This window comes from Diabrotica virgifera, chromosome 8 (genome assembly GCF_917563875.1).
Source record: "Diabrotica virgifera virgifera chromosome 8, PGI_DIABVI_V3a".
NCBI classification, from domain to species: Eukaryota; Metazoa; Arthropoda; class Insecta; order Coleoptera; family Chrysomelidae; genus Diabrotica; species Diabrotica virgifera.
This window is the reverse complement of record NC_065450.1, coordinates 23,937,432-23,959,470: the sequence shown is the minus strand read 5'-3', so window position 1 is coordinate 23,959,470 and position 22,039 is coordinate 23,937,432. Positions and strand designations below refer to the sequence as shown.

At 32.1% G+C, this 22,039-nt stretch overlaps 1 protein-coding gene across 1 annotated transcript; it reads left to right on the top strand.

Annotated features, from left to right (window-relative positions):
• The first annotated feature begins 20,163 nt into the window (after positions 1–20,163).
• Positions 20,164–21,756, top strand: LOC126890059 (E3 ubiquitin-protein ligase RFWD3-like). Its single transcript, XM_050658886.1, has one exon. It carries the CDS (start codon positions 20,180–20,182, stop codon positions 21,707–21,709), a length of 1,530 nt encoding a protein of 509 aa, XP_050514843.1. The 5' UTR covers positions 20,164–20,179; the 3' UTR covers positions 21,710–21,756.
• The last annotated feature ends 283 nt before the right edge of the window (positions 21,757–22,039 follow it).

The following is a 22,039-nucleotide window of genomic DNA, read 5'->3' as shown; positions in this document are numbered from 1 at the left end:
AATGATGTTACGCAAATTCTACAAGTACACCACAGTATAGTGACTCATCGCATATCGTTGTTGGAAAATTTAAACTTTCATGCATATTATACAAATGTTGTATATTTTTTGCAACAGAATTTTTGTACCGATACTAGTTTATATGGCCCGTTTGAAGCTATGACTGCGTTTTGTGAAATTTCTCCAGCAGATACTTTGTTAAGCCATGCTCTGAGAGAATATGTATATTATTATAAAATTAAAGTTGTAAATGACTTGAATAACTTAATTTGTTAATAAATATTATGTATGTAACACTTGTGTTTTATTTTAATGGTCGAATACACCTTTGGTTTGTGCTTTTAATCTTGTGTTCTTTTAAGCAATTTTCAAAATCTTCAAATGTGATTATATTTTTGACTACAATATATTTTACACCTTTTGCTTTTTTGATTATATAGGGGAGTGCATTTAGATTTTCACTTTGGAAAAAATCAAACAAGAAAAAACTTTTTGTAATTTCATTAAGAAATGTTCAATAAACAACATACCAAAAAGTTCTACCCGAGAAGTGGGTGCTTCATTTTGTATTAAACAAATGAACAGCAAAGTTAGATGGTTTTTAAATAACTCCGAAAATTTAATTTTTAGAAAAAAAAAACTGACTTGACCATTGAAAAATTCAGAAAATGTTACAAAAAAACCTTATATAAAGATTTTTCTAAAATTAAATCTCTAGCTTCTGTAATTTTTTATTTATAACGCTAAAGTCCCCTTCTTACACACATTGGAGCACTGTAAACTAGGGTTGGAAGAAGCGCACGGTTGAGTTTTTGTAATGTAATTCCTTAACTAATGGATCAAAAGAAATTTTACAAATTGGACATGAAAGAAGATAAAATGGTTGCAATAAAAAGAAATAAAATGTATGGACATAAGTACGGTGTTGGCGGAAATTGAGCCTTACATGAATTTTGTTTAAAAATGATATAAAAATGTGTAACTAATACAATTTTACTTATAAAACTCTCAAATCTGCACAACTTACCTCTCAATCATCTTACTAAACGATGTTTCATTCAAAAAAAAATCTCGAAAATTTAATTCAAATAATACGATGTCTCAAAAAACGTAATTTTTGAAAACTTCGTAGTTTTATAGAATTCCCACCATTTTAAGACGGTATTACTCAAGTTTGAATAAATCTAATACAATTTTTTGATATTGTTTTAAAGCTTAGAATGTAATCTTTAAAAAACATTGAATTATTGTAGTTTAATAATAAATTAAACAATTTCTTTTTGAGAAAACTAAGAAAGATAACAAAAATGTAATACAAAACCGAAAATTACCAGCTGAAAAATGTATATACAGAGTGATCAATGATATATTATGCAGCAATAACTATGTTTTCAAAAACTATACCAACCAATCTCTTTCATTCTGACTATTTTCCGATGTATTTATACAATTACAACATTATTTACTTAAAAAGTTTAAAGCAATGTTGGCTGAATATCCAAGAAACTGAGTATATTTAGCCTATTTTACAATATTTCTGAAAAACTTCAACGAATTTGTCTATTTACCGAAAAAAAAATCTAATTCACACAGTTTTATTGGAAAAATTTACTATTTCACCATTTTATTCACTGTCTTTTTAATCTGTTGAGTAACATCTTTAATTTATTTTGATTTTTATGAAGTTGTCTAACCTCGTGTAATTACGATTTTTTTGTAGAATTTGGATTGGTTTTATAGGATTATGATAGGTATGTGTATCTGATAACACAATAATTCCAAAGAGACATTCGTTGTAGCTTAGTGTAAATTGGTCTTCTAATACTAAAACATTATAAAACATAATAGAGTAAAGCAATACAGGAGACTTAAAAAAGTGTTAAAATCTCATGGTACAAAAAAGAAAATGTCTCGAGTGTGAATTTAAAAATGGAGTTACTACAAAAAAGAAGATGGTACATACCTTTGAATATTAAAAAATATTTGAAAAATTTTAATTTTTTTTTTGTAGATTGTGTAGTTAATACTAAAAATTAGTAAGGAAATAAAAATGATTATAAATTAAAAAAATCTTCGACGTTTGTTCTTAGAGCATGTGAAACATTAATAATTACCAAAAAATTTCAGTAGGTACCTTTAAATATTAAAAGTATTTGAAAAATTTTAATTTTTGTAGATTGTGTAGTTAATACTAAAAAATTAGTATGGAAATAAAAATAAATAACAATTAAAAAAATCTTCAGCGTTTGTTCTTAGAGCGTAGTTCGAGTATGCCCGAACTTTCCCGATTCCCAATATATCTACTTCTTCTTCTTCTTGTAGTGCTCATCCATTTTGGATGTTGACGATTATCCTAGAAATATATACTTTGCATACTAATGCACTGAAAAGATTTGTAGTTGTTGTGCTGCACCACATATATAGATTTTTTAGACAGAAATTCCTTCACCTTCCTGGTTTTCTTCTACTTTTCTCTGTAAAATTAGTTGCAGCAGTTCATATCTTCGCTCTTTCTTACAATGTGTCGGATGTATTCGATTTTAACTGTTTTATTGTGGGTACCAGCTCTTTTTCTTTTTTAATTCTTAATAAAATAATCTAATTAGTTACGTGATCGGAATAAGATATATACAAAAATAAGAAAAAATGTTTTATTTCTTTGGAATAAAATAAAAAAGCCAAGTGGGTTGACTGGTTTAAAGTATTGCAGTGCAGGGGATTTGAACCTATGCTCCAACACTTACTTATTTTCAATACAATGTAACAAAGTCTTAAATCACTCGACCAACGTGGCTTTGGAACTTTGCTCTAAAAAACAACGATGATATTCACATGTTATGACATTCCTATTGACAATAAAAAGAAATAAAATGTTTTTCAAATAATATTTTATTCAAAATACTCTTATTTAGAGTGTGAGCTTTATGATTATAAATAAAAAAAATCTTTGACGTTTGTTCTTAGAGCATGTGAAACATTAATATTTACCAAAAAATTACGGTACCTTTAAATATTAAAAGTATTTGAAAAATTTTAATTTTTTGTAGATTGTGTAGTTAATACCAAAAATTAGTGTGGAAATAAAAATAAATATCAATTAAAAAATAAATTTTCAGCGTTTGTTCTTAGAGCGTAGTTCGAGTATGCCCGAACTTTCCCGATTTCCCAATATTAGCTGTGAGTTTTGGCATAGGATACCCATATAAAAAGCATGGAAAACGGAAAGTTTCAGCGTTTGTTCTTAGAGCGTAGTTCGAGTATGCCCGAACTTTCCCGATTTCCCAATATTAGCTGTGAGTTTTGGCATAGGATACCCATATAAAAAGCATGGAAAACGGAAAGTTTCAGCGTTTGTTCTTAGAGCGTAGTCCGAGTATGCCCGAACTTTCCCGATTTCCCAATATTAGCTGTGAGTTTCGGCATAGGATACCCATATAAAAAGCATGGAAAACGGAAAGTTTCAGCGTTTGTTCTTAGAGCGTAGTTCGAGTATGCCCGAGCTTTCCCGATTTCCCAATATTAGCTGTGAGTTTTGACATAGGATACCCATATAAAAAGCATGGAAAACGGAAAGTTTACCTTGGACAAGTGACGGCGTCACTTGTCCAAGGTAAACTTTCCGTTTTCCATGCTTTTTATATGGGTATCCTATGTCAAAACTCACAGCTAATATTGGGAAATCGGGAAAGCTCGGGCATACTCGAACTACGCTCTAAGAACAAACGCTGAAACTTTCCGTTTTCCATGCTTTTTATATGGGTATCCTATGCCGAAACTCACAGCTAATATTGGGAAATCGGGAAAGTTCGGGCATACTCGGACTACGCTCTAAGAACAAACGCTGAAACTTTCCGTTTTCCATGCTTTTTATATGGGTATCCTATGCCAAAACTCACAGCTAATATTGGGAAATCGGGAAAGTTCGGGCATACTCGAACTACGCTCTAAGAACAAACGCTGAAACTTTCCGTTTTCCATGCTTTTTATATGGGTATCCTATGCCAAAACTCACAGCTAATATTGGGAAATCGGGAAAGTTCGGGCATACTCGAACTACGCTCTAAGAACAAACGCTGAAAATTTATTTTTTAATTGATATTTATTTTTATTTCCACACTAATTTTTGGTATTAACTACACAATCTACAAAAAATTAAAATTTTTCAAATACTTTTAATATTTAAAGGTACCGTAATTTTTTGGTAAATATTAATGTTTCACATGCTCTAAGAACAAACGTCAAAGATTTTTTTTATTTATAATCATAAAGCTCACACTCTAAATAAGAGTATTTTGAATAAAATATTATTTGAAAAACATTTTATTTCTTTTTATTGTCAATAGGAATGTCATAACATGTGAATATCATCGTTGTTTTTTAGAGCAAAGTTCCAAAGCCACGTTGGTCGAGTGATTTAAGACTTTGTTACATTGTATTGAAAATAAGTAAGTGTTGGAGCATAGGTTCAAATCCCCTGCACTGCAATACTTTAAACCAGTCAACCCACTTGGCTTTTTTATTTTATTCCAAAGAAATAAAACATTTTTTCTTATTTTTGTATATATCTTATTCCGATCACGTAACTAATTAGATTATTTTATTAAGAATTAAAAAAGAAAAAGAGCTGGTACCCACAATAAAACAGTTAAAATCGAATACATCCGACACATTGTAAGAAAGAGCGAAGATATGAACTGCTGCAACTAATTTTACAGAGAAAAGTAGAAGAAAACCAGGAAGGTGAAGGAATTTCTGTCTAAAAAATCTATATATGTGGTGCAGCACAACAACTACAAATCTTTTCAGTGCATTAGTATGCAAAGTATATATTTCTAGGATAATCGTCAACATCCAAAATGGATGAGCACTACAAGAAGAAGAAGAAGTAGATATATTGGGAATCGGGAAAGTTCGGGCATACTCGAACTACGCTCTAAGAACAAACGCTGAAGATTTTTTTAATTGTTATTTATTTTTATTTCCATACTAATTTTTTAGTATTAACTACACAATCTACAAAAATTAAAATTTTTCAAATACTTTTAATATTTAAAGGTACCTACTGAAATTTTTTGGTAATTATTAATGTTTCACATGCTCTAAGAACAAACGTCGAAGATTTTTTTAATTTATAATCATTTTTATTTCCTTACTAATTTTTAGTATTAACTACACAATCTACAAAAAAAAAATTAAAATTTTTCAAATATTTTTTAATATTCAAAGGTATGTACCATCTTCTTTTTTGTAGTAACTCCATTTTTAAATTCACACTCGAGACATTTTCTTTTTTGTACCATGAGATTTTAACACTTTTTTAAGTCTCCTGTATTGCTTTACTCTATTATGTTTTATAATGTTTTAGTATTAGAAGACCAATTTACACTAAGCTACAACGAATGTCTCTTTGGAATTATTGTGTTATCAGATACACATACCTATCATAATCCTATAAAACCAATCCAAATTCTACAAAAAAATCGTAATTACACGAGGTTAGACAACTTCATAAAAATCAAAATAAATTAAAGATGTTACTCAACAGATTAAAAAGACAGTGAATAAAATGGTGAAATAGTAAATTTTTCCAATAAAACTGTGTGAATTAGATTTTTTTTTCGGTAAATAGACAAATTCGTTGAAGTTTTTCAGAAATATTGTAAAATAGGCTAAATATACTCAGTTTCTTGGATATTCAGCCAACATTGCTTTAAACTTTTTAAGTAAATAATGTTGTAATTGTATAAATACATCGGAAAATAGTCAGAATGAAAGAGATTGGTTGGTATAGTTTTTGAAAACATAGTTATTGCTGCATAATATATCATTGATCACTCTGTATATACATTTTTCAGCTGGTAATTTTCGGTTTTGTATTACATTTTTGTTATCTTTCTTAGTTTTCTCAAAAAGAAATTGTTTAATTTATTATTAAACTACAATAATTCAATGTTTTTTAAAGATTACATTCTAAGCTTTAAAACAATATCAAAAAATTGTATTAGATTTATTCAAACTTGAGTAATACCGTCTTAAAATGGTGGGAATTCTATAAAACTACGAAGTTTTCAAAAATTACGTTTTTTGAGACATCGTATTATTTGAATTAAATTTTCGAGATTTTTTTTTGAATGAAACATCGTTTAGTAAGATGATTGAGAGGTAAGTTGTGCAGATTTGAGAGTTTTATAAGTAAAATTGTATTAGTTACACATTTTTATATCATTTTTAAACAAAATTCATGTAAGGCTCAATTTCCGCCAACACCGTACTTATGTCCATACATTTTATTTCTTTTTATTGCAACCATTTTATCTTCTTTCATGTCCAATTTGTAAAATTTCTTTTGATCCATTAGTTAAGGAATTACATTACAAAAACTCAACCGTGCGCTTCTTCCAACCCTAGTTTACAGTGCTCCAATGTGTGTAAGAAGGGGACTTTAGCGTTATAAATAAAAAATTACAGAAGCTAGAGATTTAATTTTAGAAAAATCTTTATATAAGGTTTTTTTGTAACATTTTCTGAATTTTTCAATGGTCAAGTCAGTTTTTTTTTTCTAAAAATTAAATTTTCGGAGTTATTTAAAAACCATCTAACTTTGCTGTTCATTTGTTTAATACAAAATGAAGCACCCACTTCTCGGGTAGAACTTTTTGGTATGTTGTTTATTGAACATTTCTTAATGAAATTACAAAAAGTTTTTTCTTGTTTGATTTTTTCCAAAGTGAAAATCTAAATGCACTCCCCTATATAATCAAAAAAGCAAAAGGTGTAAAATATATTGTAGTCAAAAATATAATCACATTTGAAGATTTTGAAAATTGCTTAAAAGAATACAAGATTAAAAGCACAAACCAAAGGTGTATTCGACCATTAAAATAAAACACAAGTGTTACATACATAATATTTATTAACAAATTAAGTTATTCAAGTCATTTACAACTTTAATTTTATAATAATATACATATTCTCTCAGAGCATGGCTTAACAAAGTATCTGCTGGAGAAATTTCACAAAACGCAGTCATAGCTTCAAACGGGCCATATAAACTAGTATCGGTACAAAAATTCTGTTGCAAAAAATATACAACATTTGTATAATATGCATGAAAGTTTAAATTTTCCAACAACGATATGCGATGAGTCACTATACTGTGGTGTACTTGTAGAATTTGCGTAACATCATTTTCATCTAAATAGTATTCCACACCATGTTTTTCAATAACAAGGAATTTGATTGAATCCAACACCAATTGTCGTATCTTGCAGTAGTCTCCACACTGAAACTCGACAGGATCAAACTCGTCTACATAGAAAAAATCATTCATCTTTTGTGAAAACAGGTTAATTATGTTACTCCACTCAAATTTGTCTATACTAATTCTTCGACCGTAGAATAATTCTTCTTTTAGGGCATGTTGACATAAAATGACAGATGCCGTAAACTGTCTAGCTGGAGATAGACCAACTTTAATTATGTAACTATCTAGTGGAAAGGAGGCTTCTAACAAGTAGCATGGTTCATTCTTCACAGCTTCTTCGAATTTTGTTAAAACTTGGTCTAGTTCGGTACCATAATTAATTTCACTTGATGAATCATCGAATACCACAATAGAACTACTTGATGAACTATAACCACTATCTTGAGAACTCATGTTGAAGAGTGAGGTGAACTAACTGAGTATTTTATTCTAAGATCTAGTCTTCAATTATTTCAAATGTTGTCGCTGGGTGGTGGAACCCAATATCGATGAGTTCTCGAAACACTATTGAGTACTTTTTGCTTATAAATTCGGTGATGAATGGAGTATACACTTCTGTTACTCTATCTGGCAGGAACACAACGTTCTCCTCTAGTTCCAGCAAAATTTGTTTTTTGAACTTTCCCTTGACCAGCTTGGCTGCTACTATTTTAAATGGAGTATTAGGAGTTAAATCACTCACTTTTTTTATTTGTTTTGTTTTTTTCTCTGCAATAGAAGAAACGGCATTTATTTTTGCTAGATCCATCTAAAACAATAATAACTTGTTATACACAACTTGACTCTCTTCGAAAAAATCGAGAAAAAAATGCTCCTCTTGTGTGAGATTTGAACCCGCTACGAGACTCTGAATAGAACAAAAACAAAAAATATATCTAAAAGTAGGGTCTCTAATAGAAGAAAAAGTTGCAAAATTTTACTTTTAGTTTAATTAGAGTAATTTCATTGAGAAAATTACATATACACAAAGTACGACTATAAGCAAAGATAGATCTAATTTGTATAAATAAAATACTTGAAAATGTGAGATTCTAATCTGATGCAACGCTACGGGGCACTGGACAAAACAGAAGAAAAAAGACACATAATTTATTTTTGCTCTACACAGTTTCACTCTCTTCGAAGCACTTCAAAAAATAAAGAATGGAAAAGCTGTCAGATGATATTTCTGATAAAGACAGAAACAAGTTTGCTAACAGGTTAATTTATTAGAATTATGGAAGTTGGACAAACGCCAGACGAATGGAGAAGCAGTGTGTTTACAAAAAAGAGGCAATAATGTACAAAGAGCAATAAAACTACATAGTCACGAAACGAAAAAATATCGAGAACTACTAAAAAATAAAACAGAAAAATCATGTATTTAAGAGAAAAAAAGGTCACAAAATTATTTTAGTTTAATTTTATCGAAAAAATGACATACAACAAGGTGCGAATATAAATAAAAATATCAGAATAAAGTAAAAATAGTACTTACTTCTATATTTACTGCAATATACCAAGTGTACTTAGCTGTCTTGAAAACTCTAATGTAATAATATTTTCAGTGATTTTCTCGTTTTTATATCAAAGTCCAGTAATTATATTGATGGGTCTTTAATTATTGTATTTTCTCCATCAATTAGTGTGAAGTATTTTTTTAAATTACATTCTAATTGCTTTGCAATTAAGCAAAGTTTCTAATATTTTTCCATATATCATTTAGCTATTAAACAAAAATTAAATAAAGTTTCTAATATAATATTTTTCCCATATTAGCAGATCTACGGGGAGGAAAATTTCATTTTTCTGTGTCATTTTATTCTGTTAAATAATCATGTGACCAATAGGACTGAAAATATGTAACTAAGGTCCTTTTAACGTGTTGAATTTTTTCATTGGACCAATAGGAGTTCGATTTCTCTAAATCTGGTTTGAAAATAATGTGGGAAATATAGGTGGTCTGGACTTACAGAAAGAATTTATCTGATATGTATTGTAGGTATTAGCAATATAATGATAGATTTGGCAATTGGTGGTTTGCATATATTTGTGTTCCATACACTGACATTTTCTAGGGAGAGATAATGTAAATATTGAGAGTTGCACGTTAAAAATAAGAGGTTTACTAGATTGGACACAATGAAAGAACGCCTGTGTGTATAATAGTATACGAAAGATTTGAATGTTTCTCAGTAGAAACGAAAATACTAAAGCCTTTTTGACATGCTGATGTATTTGATTTTTATGCCATTGTATTTTATTGGTTGGACGTCACGATTGGGTCAATACGGCCGAAGATGTATAACTAATGCCCTTTTGGCTGTATTGTGAAAATACCTAACTAAAGCCTTTTTGATATGCTGATGTACTTGATTTTTATGCCGTATTCTATTGGTTGAGGTACTGTAAGTTACGATTGGACCGAAAATACATATCTAAGGCCTTTTGACATGATGTATTTTATTTTTTTTGTCACTGTACTGTATTGGTTAAATCATTTGAGAACTCGTATGTCACTATTGGACCAATATTACCGAAGATACGTAACTAAGGTCCTTTTAACATGATGCTGTATTTGATTTTTCTGTGTCTGTTGGTTAAATCATTTGTATCTAATGCCTTTATGGCATGATGTTATGTTTAATTTTTCTATATTATTCAATTTGTTAAATCACATGATGCCTCGCATATCTCTCAGAGAGGGATGGATTGGACATATCAAAAGAATGCTTCTATTGTATCTTATACGTTATCAGGGGCTTTAGTTACGTATTTTCATGATACATCCAAATGGGCATTAGTTATATCTTCGATTTTATTGACCCAATCGTGACGTACAAGTCGGGCCTCCACCACAAAACGAGACAAAAATGAGCAGAATGGACCTTAAAATTTTTTTAAAATTTCCCCAGCATCTGGGGAAAAATTGATTTTCTATCTAACTCTACTACACAGGCTCTTATGTTGCGAAATGCCCAGTTTATCAGTAGATCTAGGGAAATTTTTTTGTGCGCCCATACCGGTGGGCACTACATACCTACAACTTTTATTGTCTATGCCTCTCTACGTTACGCCATTTAGGCATGCCTACAACCTTTATTGTCCATGTCTCTCCTTACGTCTATGAATCTCTACGTTAAGCCGTTTAGGTACTACATACCTACAACTTTTATTGTCTATGCCCCTCTACGTTAAGCCATTTAGGCATACCTACAACCTTTATTGTCCATTTCTCTCCTTACGTCTATGCCTCTCTACGTTAAGCCGTTTAGGCACTACAGATCTACAACTTTTATTGTCTATGCCTCTCTACGTTAAGCCATTTAGGCATACCTACAACCTTTATTGTCCATTTCTCTCCTTACGTCTATGCCTCTCTACGTTAAGCCGTTTAGGCACTGTAATGCTACCACCGCTTAAACATAAATTACGTTACGGTCGTACATAAAATATAGTATGCAACTCGTAATGCTTAGATTTCTGCACGTGATTGGTTTAAATAACATATTATGGTCGTAGATAAAATATAGTATGCAGCTTGCAACGGATAGTTTATGTATTAAATAACATATTCGTTACTACCCACACCTTTAACGTACCACAATCTCCAATCAGACCAATGCTAACGAGATGTATAGCGCCAACTATCGGATAATAGCTGAATTATGGTAGATTTCTTCGACGTAATGTCAAGGAAAATTGGATAAAAATGGCGAATTTGAATAAAAATGGACTAAAAATGGCATCATCCAGCGGCTAATAGGTAAACTATGGTAGATTTCTTCGATGTAATGTCAAGGAAAATTGGGTTAATAATGGTGAATTTGAATAAAAATGGCGAATTTGAATAAAAATGCCGAATAGGTTACGGTCGTAGATAAAATATAGTATGCAACTCGTAATGCTTAGATTTCTGCACGTGATTGGTTTAAATAACATATGATGTTATGGTCGTAGATAAAATATAGTATATGCAACGGGCCCCTTTCCACCGATCAATTTGTACGTCACGATCCAACACATCCCTTTCCAATACCTCACACGTCGGACCAATAACAACGGAGATATGCTTTAGTGCCGTTTTGGCTATGCCGCCATCTTTGTTTTTTGTGTTAACGTATTCGTTACCCCCTCCCCTTTCCTATGATACCTCACATGTCACGATCGGACCAATAACAACGGAGATATGCTTTAGTGCCGTTTTGGCTATGCCGCCATCTTTGTTTCTTGTGTTAACGTATTCGTTACCCCCTCCCCTTTCCTATGATACCTCACATGTCTCGATCGGACCAATAACAACGGAGATATGCTTTAGTGCCGTTTTGGCTATGCCGCCATCTTTGTTTTTTGTGTTAACGTATTCGTTACCCCCTCCCCTTTCCTATGATACCTCACATGTCACGATCGGACCAATAACAACGGAGATATGCTTTAGTGCCGTTTTGGCTATGCCGCCATCTTTGTTTTTTGTGTTAACGTATTCGTTACCCCCTCCCCTTTCCTATGATACCTCACATGTCTCGATCGGACCAATAACAACGGAGATATGCTTTAGTGCCGTTTTGGCTATGCCGCCATCTTTGTTTTTTGTGTTAACGTATTCGTTACCCCCTCCCCTTTCCTATGATACCTCACATGTCACGATCGGACCAATAACAACGGAGATATGCTTTAGTGCCGTTTTGGCTATGCCGCCATCTTTGTTTTTTGTGTTAACGTATTCGTTACCTCCTTCCCTTTCCTATGATACCTCACATGTCACGATCGGACCAATAACAACGGAGATATGCTTTAGTGCCGTTTTGGCTATGCCGCCATCTAAAAATACTGAAATGGAATAAAAATGGCGAATTGGTGGCGCCATCTAGCGGAAAATAACTATGGTAGATTCCATTATGGAAGATTCCTTGTGACGTCAGCATCTATCTCACTCTTACTCATTGGAAAGGTACTTCTCTCTCTAACACATTGATTTCCCTATCTTGATGGCAGAATCTGCTTTGTTCTTCTACTCTTACCTTTAGTACAAATGTGCACATAAAAAAGTTGCTGCCCTTTGACGTTACAAAATGGAAATCGATTTTTTTTGAATATATCGAAAGCTATATGGTCGATTTTAAGGGTATAATGAATGCTATCAATATCTTTTGTAATTACTGTCTGAAAAGACCTTTAAAACGACCGCACTGTTAAATTTCGATTACATTCAAACTAAGCGAGATATGGTGCAACAAAAAAGGATGACTAATTTATTTTAAGATAAAATGCGAAGGATGTATATTTTAACCCCTCATCCACTAGATTTAAATGCATCGTTTTGCTTCTACAATACCTTTTACTAAAGTGTTATTTATATGTTCAACAAGTTGGATGGGTTTAAAATGTATGGTTTTTGAAAAAAATAAGATAGAGAGCATTTTTAATTTTTTTTTTAATTTTCCTTTTTCTCCATGTAACTCGAAAATGATAATGAGATACAGTAATGAAAGAAAAATAAAATTGTTATCTAAAAGAAAACCTACATTTTTGTAAGGTATTTTTTTACTTATCTCTTATCACTTTCGAATTGCATGGAGAAAAAGGAAGATTTTTAAGAAAATGCGCTCTATAATTTGATCTTATTCTTTTCAAAAATCATTTATTTTAAACCCGTCCAACTTTTTGAATATAGAAATAACACTAGTAAAAGGTATTCTAGAAGAAAAACGATGCATTTAAATTCTGGTGGATGAGGGGTTAAATATACTTCTCATTTTTCCTTAAAATACATTAGTCATAAGTTTTTTTGCACCATATCTCGCTTAGTTTGAATGTAACCGACGTTTAATAGTTCTCGTTTTAAAAGTCTTTTCAAACACTACAAAGGGTATTCGTAGGATTATACCCCTAAAATCGACAATTTCTCTGTTATTTTAAGTTGATTACACCGATTTGAATATGCACCAAAAAAAATCTTTTTTCACCTACCATCTCTTGTTTTTATTAAAACTAGAAGATTTATGAAAAAATGAATCTCTCAGATTTTTCATAAACTACAAAAATGTTTTATATAGTTTTTTTCGTTAGATGCACAATTTTTATGGTATTCCCAAAAAACAGTCTCCGAAAAGTGTCATTTTTCAATGAAAATGGCAAATTTTTAACCACGAATAACTCAAAAAGTATTGAATTTTCAAAAAAAATTATTAAACAGTTATTGCTTAGAATTAGGTTCTCTGGCCACTTCCGGTGTTAGTGTGATAAAAAAAATTTCCACCCCCGAGAACGGGTGGGAACCACCCCTAAGTTAAAAGCGTCATAGGATATAGCGTAGACTTTTTTCTTGAGCTATTCCCTACTTACAGTGAAAATATCAAGTAAATTGATGCAGTAGGATGGAATTCGGAGCCAAATACCCTCACTGACTGCACTAATAGATACCTACATCATTCATATACATGAATGCATTCACTTAAAGATTCATTTGGATACAATGAAATCACCAATAATTGACATATCTAAATATTTAAAGAAGAGTGGATTGAAAGATATTTTCCCTAATTTTGATATTGCTTTGCGCATTTATTTGTGCCTCCCAATTGCCAACCAACGTGTCCGCTGAAAGGTCATTTTCGAAAATGTCAAGAATTTAAAATATTTACTTTGAGAATTTAACAAAAAAAACTGAGAAAAAAAGTTGACTAACGATCCATCCATAAAGGATTTTTGAATTTGAGACGTATTACCGAATAGCCCGCAATACATCTAAGTTTCAGAATTTTTTTCTCTTGTTTTGGAAAATACCTCCATCACGTTTTTTTTATATGTTATGCTTTATTATATTTACTTTGAGAATTTAACAAAAAACTGAGAAAAATAGTTGACTAACGATCCATCCATAAAGGATTTTTGAATTTGAGACGTATTACCGAATAGCCCGCAATACATCTAAGTTTCAGAATTTTTTTCTCTTGTTTTGGAAAATACCTCCATCACGTTTTTTTTTATATGTTATGCTTTATTATATTTACTTTGAGAATTTAACAAAGAACTGAGAAAAAAAGTTGACTAACGATCCATCCATAAAGGATTTTTTAATTTGAGTCGTATTACCGAATAGCCCGCAATACATCTAAGTTTCAGAATTTTTTTCTCTTGTTTTGGAAAATACCTCCATCACGTTTTTTTTTATATGTTATGCTTTATTATATTTACTTTGAGAATTTAACAAAAAACTGAGAAAAAAAGTTGACTAACGATCCATCCATAAAGGATTTTTGAATTTGAGACGTATTACCGAATAGCCCGCAATACACCTAAGTTTCAGAATTTTTTTCTCTTGTTTTGGAAAATACCTCCATCACGTTTTTTTATATGTTATGCTTTATTATATTTACTTTGAGAATTTAACAAAAAACTGAGAAAAAAAGTTGACTAACGTACCATCCATAAAGGATTTTTGAATTTGAGACGTATTAACGAATAGCGCGCAATACATCTAAGTTTCAGAATTTTTTTCGCTTGTTTTGGAAAATACCGTCATCACGATTTTTTTATATGTTATGCTTTAGTATATGTACTTCCAGAATTTAACAAAAAATTGAAAAAAAAAAGTTGACTAACGTGCCATCCATAAAGGATTTTTGAATTTGAGTGGCATTATCTACTCACCGTCAATACATCGCCCGTTTAAATTTTTTTTCCAAACATATATAACATATATAACATTTTTCTTGTCAATATTATCTGTTTTATTCATTTATGATAAATTTATACCAAATTTTTGTGAAAATATGAAAAAAAAATTTATGGATGAAATTTATGGCTAAGGTAACACCGGTTCCAAAGATACCATTTTATTTTTAGTAACTCCATCTTTAAATGAACATTCCAAATACTCTGTTTTTGTCCTACTAAGTTTTAAACCTTTTTCCTCCAGAGCTTGTCTCCACTGTTCCAGTTTTTGTTCTAAGTATCTTTCACTATTTCCTATTAACACTACATCATCAGCATACATTAGACACCATGGAATGCTACCCTGTAGTTTCGCTGTTATCTGTTCCAAGACTAATGAGAATAAATAAGGACTAAGCACCAAGCCTTGGTGCAATCCTACTTTCACCTGAAATTTATCAGTCTCTCCCACACCTGTTCTAACACTAGTCGTTACTCCATCATACATATCTCTCACAATCTTTACATATTCGCCAGGGACTCCTTTCTTATTGAGTGCCCACCACAAAATCTCTCGAGGAACTCTATTTCTCAAGATCAATGAATACCATATGAGCGTTGGTCTCTTTATTCCTGTATTTTTCCATCAGTTGCCTTACAGTGAAAATTGCATCTGTTGTTGATCTGCCCTGCATAAAGCCAAATTGATTATCGGATATTTCGGTTTCTTCACGTATCCGTCTATCAATTACCGTCTCCCATATTTTAATGGTGTGGCTAAGTAGTTTTATAGCCCTGTAGTTTGTGCATTGTTGTATGTCTCCCTTGTTTTTGTAGACAGGTACTAATATACTGCTTCTCCATTTGTCTGGCATTTGTCCAACTGTCTCTCCCAATGCTCTCCATACTTCCCCAGGAATATCATCTGGTCCGACTGCTTTTCCTTTCTTTATTTTTTGAAGCGCTTGAGCCAATTCCTCGTTTGTTATTCTGTTAACCATTGCTGTTACAGTCTCCGTTAACTCCACAGGCTGTCTGTCAAATTCTTCATTTAATAAACTGTCAAAATACTTTCTCCATCTCTTTTTGACATCATTTTCGTGAATTAGTATTTTATTATTTTCATCTCGGATACATCTAATCTGATTAAAATCTCTTGCTTTCTTTGCTCTCTGTTTGGCTATTTTATATGTTTCGGGAAAGTGAAAACGATTAGTGATAATGATTCGACGAAATGAATTGGTACACTAACAAACAATTCGGGATTAGAAAGTGGACATATCGTTTGGCGAGAACAGTAATGTTTTAAAATGTTTCTGGGAAGGTTTAATGATTGTAAATACATTGTTTTAGTTTTTAGAAGTAAAAGTAGTATGTAGAAATAAAACTAAGTATTATATTTCTTAAAATTTGACAAATTGGAAAGTTATATAGAAAAATATTTGGTTCTTGAGAAATGGGTATGAAAGGTTTTTTTGAGAGGCTTGTTTTTGATTGGGTAGAAAAGATCGGTAGAAGGGATAAGAAAGTCGGAGTCTGAATTTGCGAGAGAGGAGAGGGTCACGGTATAATGGATATCTGAGGAGAGCAGTCGAGTTTTCAAAAGTGAGAAATCAGTGTAAAGTGGTGTGATCGGCCTTTGCGAGCAGACCGGTTGAAAAGTTAATTTTCCTGGTCCGAGGGAGATTCCTTTGTTTTTGTCTAGAACGAGTAGCTGATTGATATCTATTTGCACAAGATATCGAGCAAGGAGAAAATTGAGTAAGAGAATTCGAGCAAGTCCTGTGTGTTGTTTTGGAAGCAGTTTGGATGAGAGGGACCTTTTCGCAACATCCAGAGAGTACGTTGGGAGAATCGAGGACCACGCAATCCGGAAAAAGAGGAAGAGAAGAAACAAAAAGCTAAGTCAAATCATTTGTCGGAATGGAGAGAATTTGTTTATATCAAAACCATATTTGCTTATTTGTTTATTGAACATTACTATAACACAGTTAGTCATTTCAAATTTAAGAATTCAATTCAAATGAATAAAAGTAAATTTTATTAAATGATAATAGAAAATAATAATTTGTTTAAATAATTTTTGTTTGTTAAAACAAAAAGATATCAGAATTAAAGTTTGATTTATTAAGTAAGAAATTGTTGCAACAAAGTTAAATTTAGTATTTTTTAAATCATATGTACACGGCTTATTTGGTAAATGAATAATATATTACATTTATATGATATTGAATGTTTTTAATTTCCCTGTTCCATCCTGGAAGAAGTAAGCAACTAGAAATACTAGAAGCCACAAATCATAGGTATTGTATCAAATACAAAATTAGCCCTGAGAATACAATTTATTGGAATATTTAATTGGATTTTAGTTTTGTTTTACATAGGCAGTGATTAAAGTAATTGAATAATTAATTAAATTAAGAATTTGCTAATGAATCAAAATAAAGAGATAAAGTAGAGCATAACAATATATGTACCTACCTATTTCTTTTTCTTTTTTTTTTTTTTTTCATCATCATCATCTTTTACTCGACAACTCTTTGTAGATCCTGGCCTGCTCTAAGATTCGTTATCATTCTGTTTGGTTTGTTACTTGTGATCTGTTGCCATCTTCTGATTTTTAATATCCTTAAATAGGTTTCAACTCCATCTAACCACCAAATTCCCGGTCAGCCTCTGCTTCTTCCTGAATGTGTTCCTGTGGTTAACTTTGTAGCGACAGTGTTGTCTGAAAAGTTGTTTGTAGTCTGGAATGCATCGCTTTTTCGAATATTTTTAAGAATGATGGAAGAAGACTTGATCTATAGTTCTCCATCTTTGTAGCATCACCTTTTTATGTAGTGGCTGAACAATTTCTAATTTTAAACTTTGAGGAAATTCACCTTGCCTGTAACAAGCATTAACTACAAAAGAGAGAGGAACAGAAACATCTGATAAAACAAATTTTTAAGTTATTACATGGCTTATTTCTTTCTCTGAAATGGGAGTTAGAAACATGCAATGATTATTTTGGTCGATAATAATTTGAATTTTTTTTTAATTTCGAAAGAAATATTTGGAAAATTAAGGCGATGTAATATTTATTGTTACTTCTTTAAATGCTACTAAGTTTAATAATACTAAATAACACTATTTAACAATAACACTAAATTTACTAAACAGGGCGCAGCATTGACCTACTCAAGGCAAGGAATAGGCTTCAGAGTTGGCAGGTTTAAACCAACATGCTTGAAACCTTCGTTTAAAACAAGGTTTAAACAACCAACTGGTTTTTTAAGAAATAAACATGGTTTTTTATTGATTTCTTTCTCTCTATGTTTTGAAATTATTCTAAGAATGAAAACTACGGCTCAATATACTACGAATACCAATTTGATATTTAAATTTTTAAATTAATGTATTTTAAATTATTCTAATATTTAAAACAACTGTAATTTTACACTATGCTCTGTTTTTAAACCACGAGGAGTAATTCAAATTTACCGCGTCGTAATGCTTGTTATAATTGGTCCAACCTCAGGAAAGTTTACTCCATTGTGTTGAAATTTTGACACTAATGACATTTATGAAACTTTGACACTATTGGCATATCACAGGTTAATTAAGTTATATCAGCGTTTATTTGTTTTCTGCGTTATTCGTTTAATTTTTAGATTTTTAGTCTGCTTTTATATAAAAAACAGTTGTGTTACAACTCTTTAGCGACCTATTAGTATAATAACGGGCGATCCACAATTATTGGGATCAAAGATATCCATGCAAAAAATTACTTATGTCTTGTTTTAATCTGAAAGACCGCCGGAGTGTAACGTCACGGCCAACTGCGGCTATATTCAGTGTTGTTATGATCACTTTTCCAAACAAAGAATAAAGATTGAAACCACGTTGAAAAAATACCGAATCTCAAGACCTTTTAATTCGTATAAAGTTAAAATTTTGCTTCCTCTGCTACTTTTTATGTTCAACAATAATTGGGTGCAACAGACGTCTTTTGAATGGTGGAGCAACTACCCAGGACAGAGACAGGCCAAACAGTTCATTAAAGGACATTAGGCTAAATTTACAGCAGTCTTACTTTTGCGTCAGAATGATAGTGGGTCTGCTGACTGGACACTGTAGACTCAATAGACACTTGAGTTTCATAGGCCTGACAGAAGAGGACACCTGTCGGTTCTGTCTGGAAGAAGAGGAAACCGCTCTACACGTTTTGTGTCATTGCGAAGGTCTCGCACGAGTGCGGTTTCTAGAACTCGGGGAGGAAAAACCGGAAGCACAAGGCTACATGAAAAGGCCACTATCAAGGCTGTTGAGTCTCATTAAGAAGACCAAGCTAGATGAAGTGCTTTAAAGGAAGGGGGAAGCACAATAGATCTGCAAAGGTCGCAGTGTATCAGGCTCTATTGGCCGCCCCATTTTCTGCATTCTACATTCTACTTTTTATGTTCAATTATAGTGTTTTTTAAGTTGACGTACGTACACTGACAAGTATCTGTCAAAGTTGACGTAAACTGGAAATTATATCTGAATTAATAATGGACATTCACTGTATCTCTGTCGTTCAGGACCACCTATGGTGACAATAATTTTGGATCACACGTTAAAATAATTACGGATTGCCGTTGAAGGCCGATATGATCAACCAGAAAAGAAGATGTATTTGGTGATTGTTCTATAGTTCATTCGCTTTCAAGATGAGTAACGACGCCAGTTTCAGGCGCTTGTTATAAATGAATTTTTAACCAATAACAAGCCGCGACGACACGAAAATTCCACGAATCAGGCGTCGTTACTTGACAAATGAAAGCCAATTAACTATAGTGACTCTCTTGGATGTGAATCTGTCTTTTTAGTTTACTCCTCCTGGTTTAAAAACAAAGTCATAGTAATATTTAAATAATTTTTCTTCATTTTGTATCTTAACAAAAATAAAATAACTCAAAACCAGTCCTGATGGAGATCGCTTTTGGGTGTGTAAATAAAAATAAAAGTTTTATTAATATTTGTTTTTCATTGTTTATTACTATTATTTTATAAAATGGTTTATTAATTTTTTATAATACTTTGTAGAATACGTTGTATCAACTAAACCTGGTTTAAACGAAAAAACCTGTTTTTTTTTGTCTTTTTGGTTTTTGCCAACACTGCTATGCATTGTTGCAAGCGAATGTATCTGTCATACCTTCATTTCTTGGAGTTCCAACTTTATATTTTCGATTTTTTAAAACATGACTCTAAACTAATAAAATGGTTTTTTTTTTAGATGCTGACGATGACGATGACATGACACTGTCTATTGACAGTTTATCTGGGAACAGTTGTGATCAAAACCTAGTCAAACCCACAGGCGAAACTAATGTTGAAACAGAGCTTACCAAAAATACTGATGATGATGATGACGGATCTTTGTGTCCTATTTGTTTAGACAATTGGACTAATTCAGGAGATCGGCGAATATGTGCATTAAAGTGTGGCCATGTTTTCTGTTATAAGTGTGTATACAGGTGGTTGGATACTCAACAACAAAAGTCATGTCCCACATGTAAGAAACCTGCCAGCAAATCGGAAATAAGACTAATATACGCTAAGAAACTCATCGCAATTGATAATTCTGAACTAGAAATAATGAAAGAACGATTATATTTAACAACAGAAGAAAAAAATAGACTTCAAGTAGATTTAGCCAACTATGTAACTCGGGAAGGAGTTTTAAAACAGGAAATAAGTAGTTTAAGAACACAAATTGTTGAATTAAGTAAAAATCGAATACAAGGTTGCTCGGACAGTATGTACAACAAAAAATATGAACCGGAAAAACGGCCGATCAAACTGTATACCGACAAATCCATGGAAATTTGCCGACATAGCGGATGTAGAGTTTTCGACACCAATACTCAAATAGATTTAATAATAGCGTCGTCTAAGTCTCCTATCGATTTATTTTCAGGTTTTGGTATTAAGAAAGTTGACATGTCAACGTATAAACCACTTGCTTTCATTCCTCTTCATAGCCAGCAGATTAGAGATGTACATTTTCATCCTATTAACCGTTGGGTATTAACGGCGTCCATGGATAAAAGTTTTAGAATCGTAGATATCCACAGCAATGTAGTAATTTCCTCCTCAATGCTAAGTATGCCCTTGTGGTCAACGTGCTGGGATAGTACGGACCCAAATCTGTTTTATATAGGCACACAAACGGGAAGTGCATTCAAGTATGACGTTCGCAATGTCCAAGAACCGGTATCTACTCTCTCAGTTCCTGGCGATATGTCACCCGTAGTGTCAATAGCGTCCATTCCTCCAACAACTGAAGACGGTATTCCATGTGGGGCTCTTATCTTGTGTAAACTTAATTCTTTGTGGCTGTTTGAAGACTGCAGAAATGACTATAAAAGAGACACTCTACCTCTAAGTGGACCATTTATTAGTATGAAATATAATAGCTCGCTTAAACAACTCCTTGTTTCTTCTCGACCAAATAACGTAGTTTCTCATACTAGACATTCTGTATTTACGCTCAACAAAACAAGTGAGGGAGAAGTAGTTTGTAATACAACACACACGTTTCTAGGTGGAAGAATGCAAATGCTGCTATCTAAATCCTGTTTTATTTCAAATCAGCAGGACTATGTTGCAGCTTATGAGGAATCCATGAAATGCATAGTCTTGTGGAGCATAAATACAGGCGAGAGAGTTGCGGTCGTATCAACAAATGATGCGGTATTAGACTTAAATGGTATTTGCTACAATAACGAGAACTATTTGGTATCCTTAACGCAACGCAAAATGGATTTTTTAAAGTTTGTCTAAGATTTTTATTATTATCATTTTAAATCAAATATAAGTTATAAAAAATGCATGTTTTTTATTGCCTGTAATTCTGTCTCTTCTGGCCTCACTCAGCAAGCCTCTCCATTGGATACGATCTGTAGAAATTCTCCTCCACGATCTACTGACAAGGAGATATCTTGCGTACTCATCCGCTTCATCCTCTATCGCTTTCTTTGTCTCACAATAGTTTTCTTCTGCATTCTGGCATTCAACAATGTTTTTGGAAGCCCGTTTTCTTCGATCCTCAATACATAGCCCGTCCATTACAGACTGGTAAAAGATAATTTACCATCCACTTTAATCACCAAC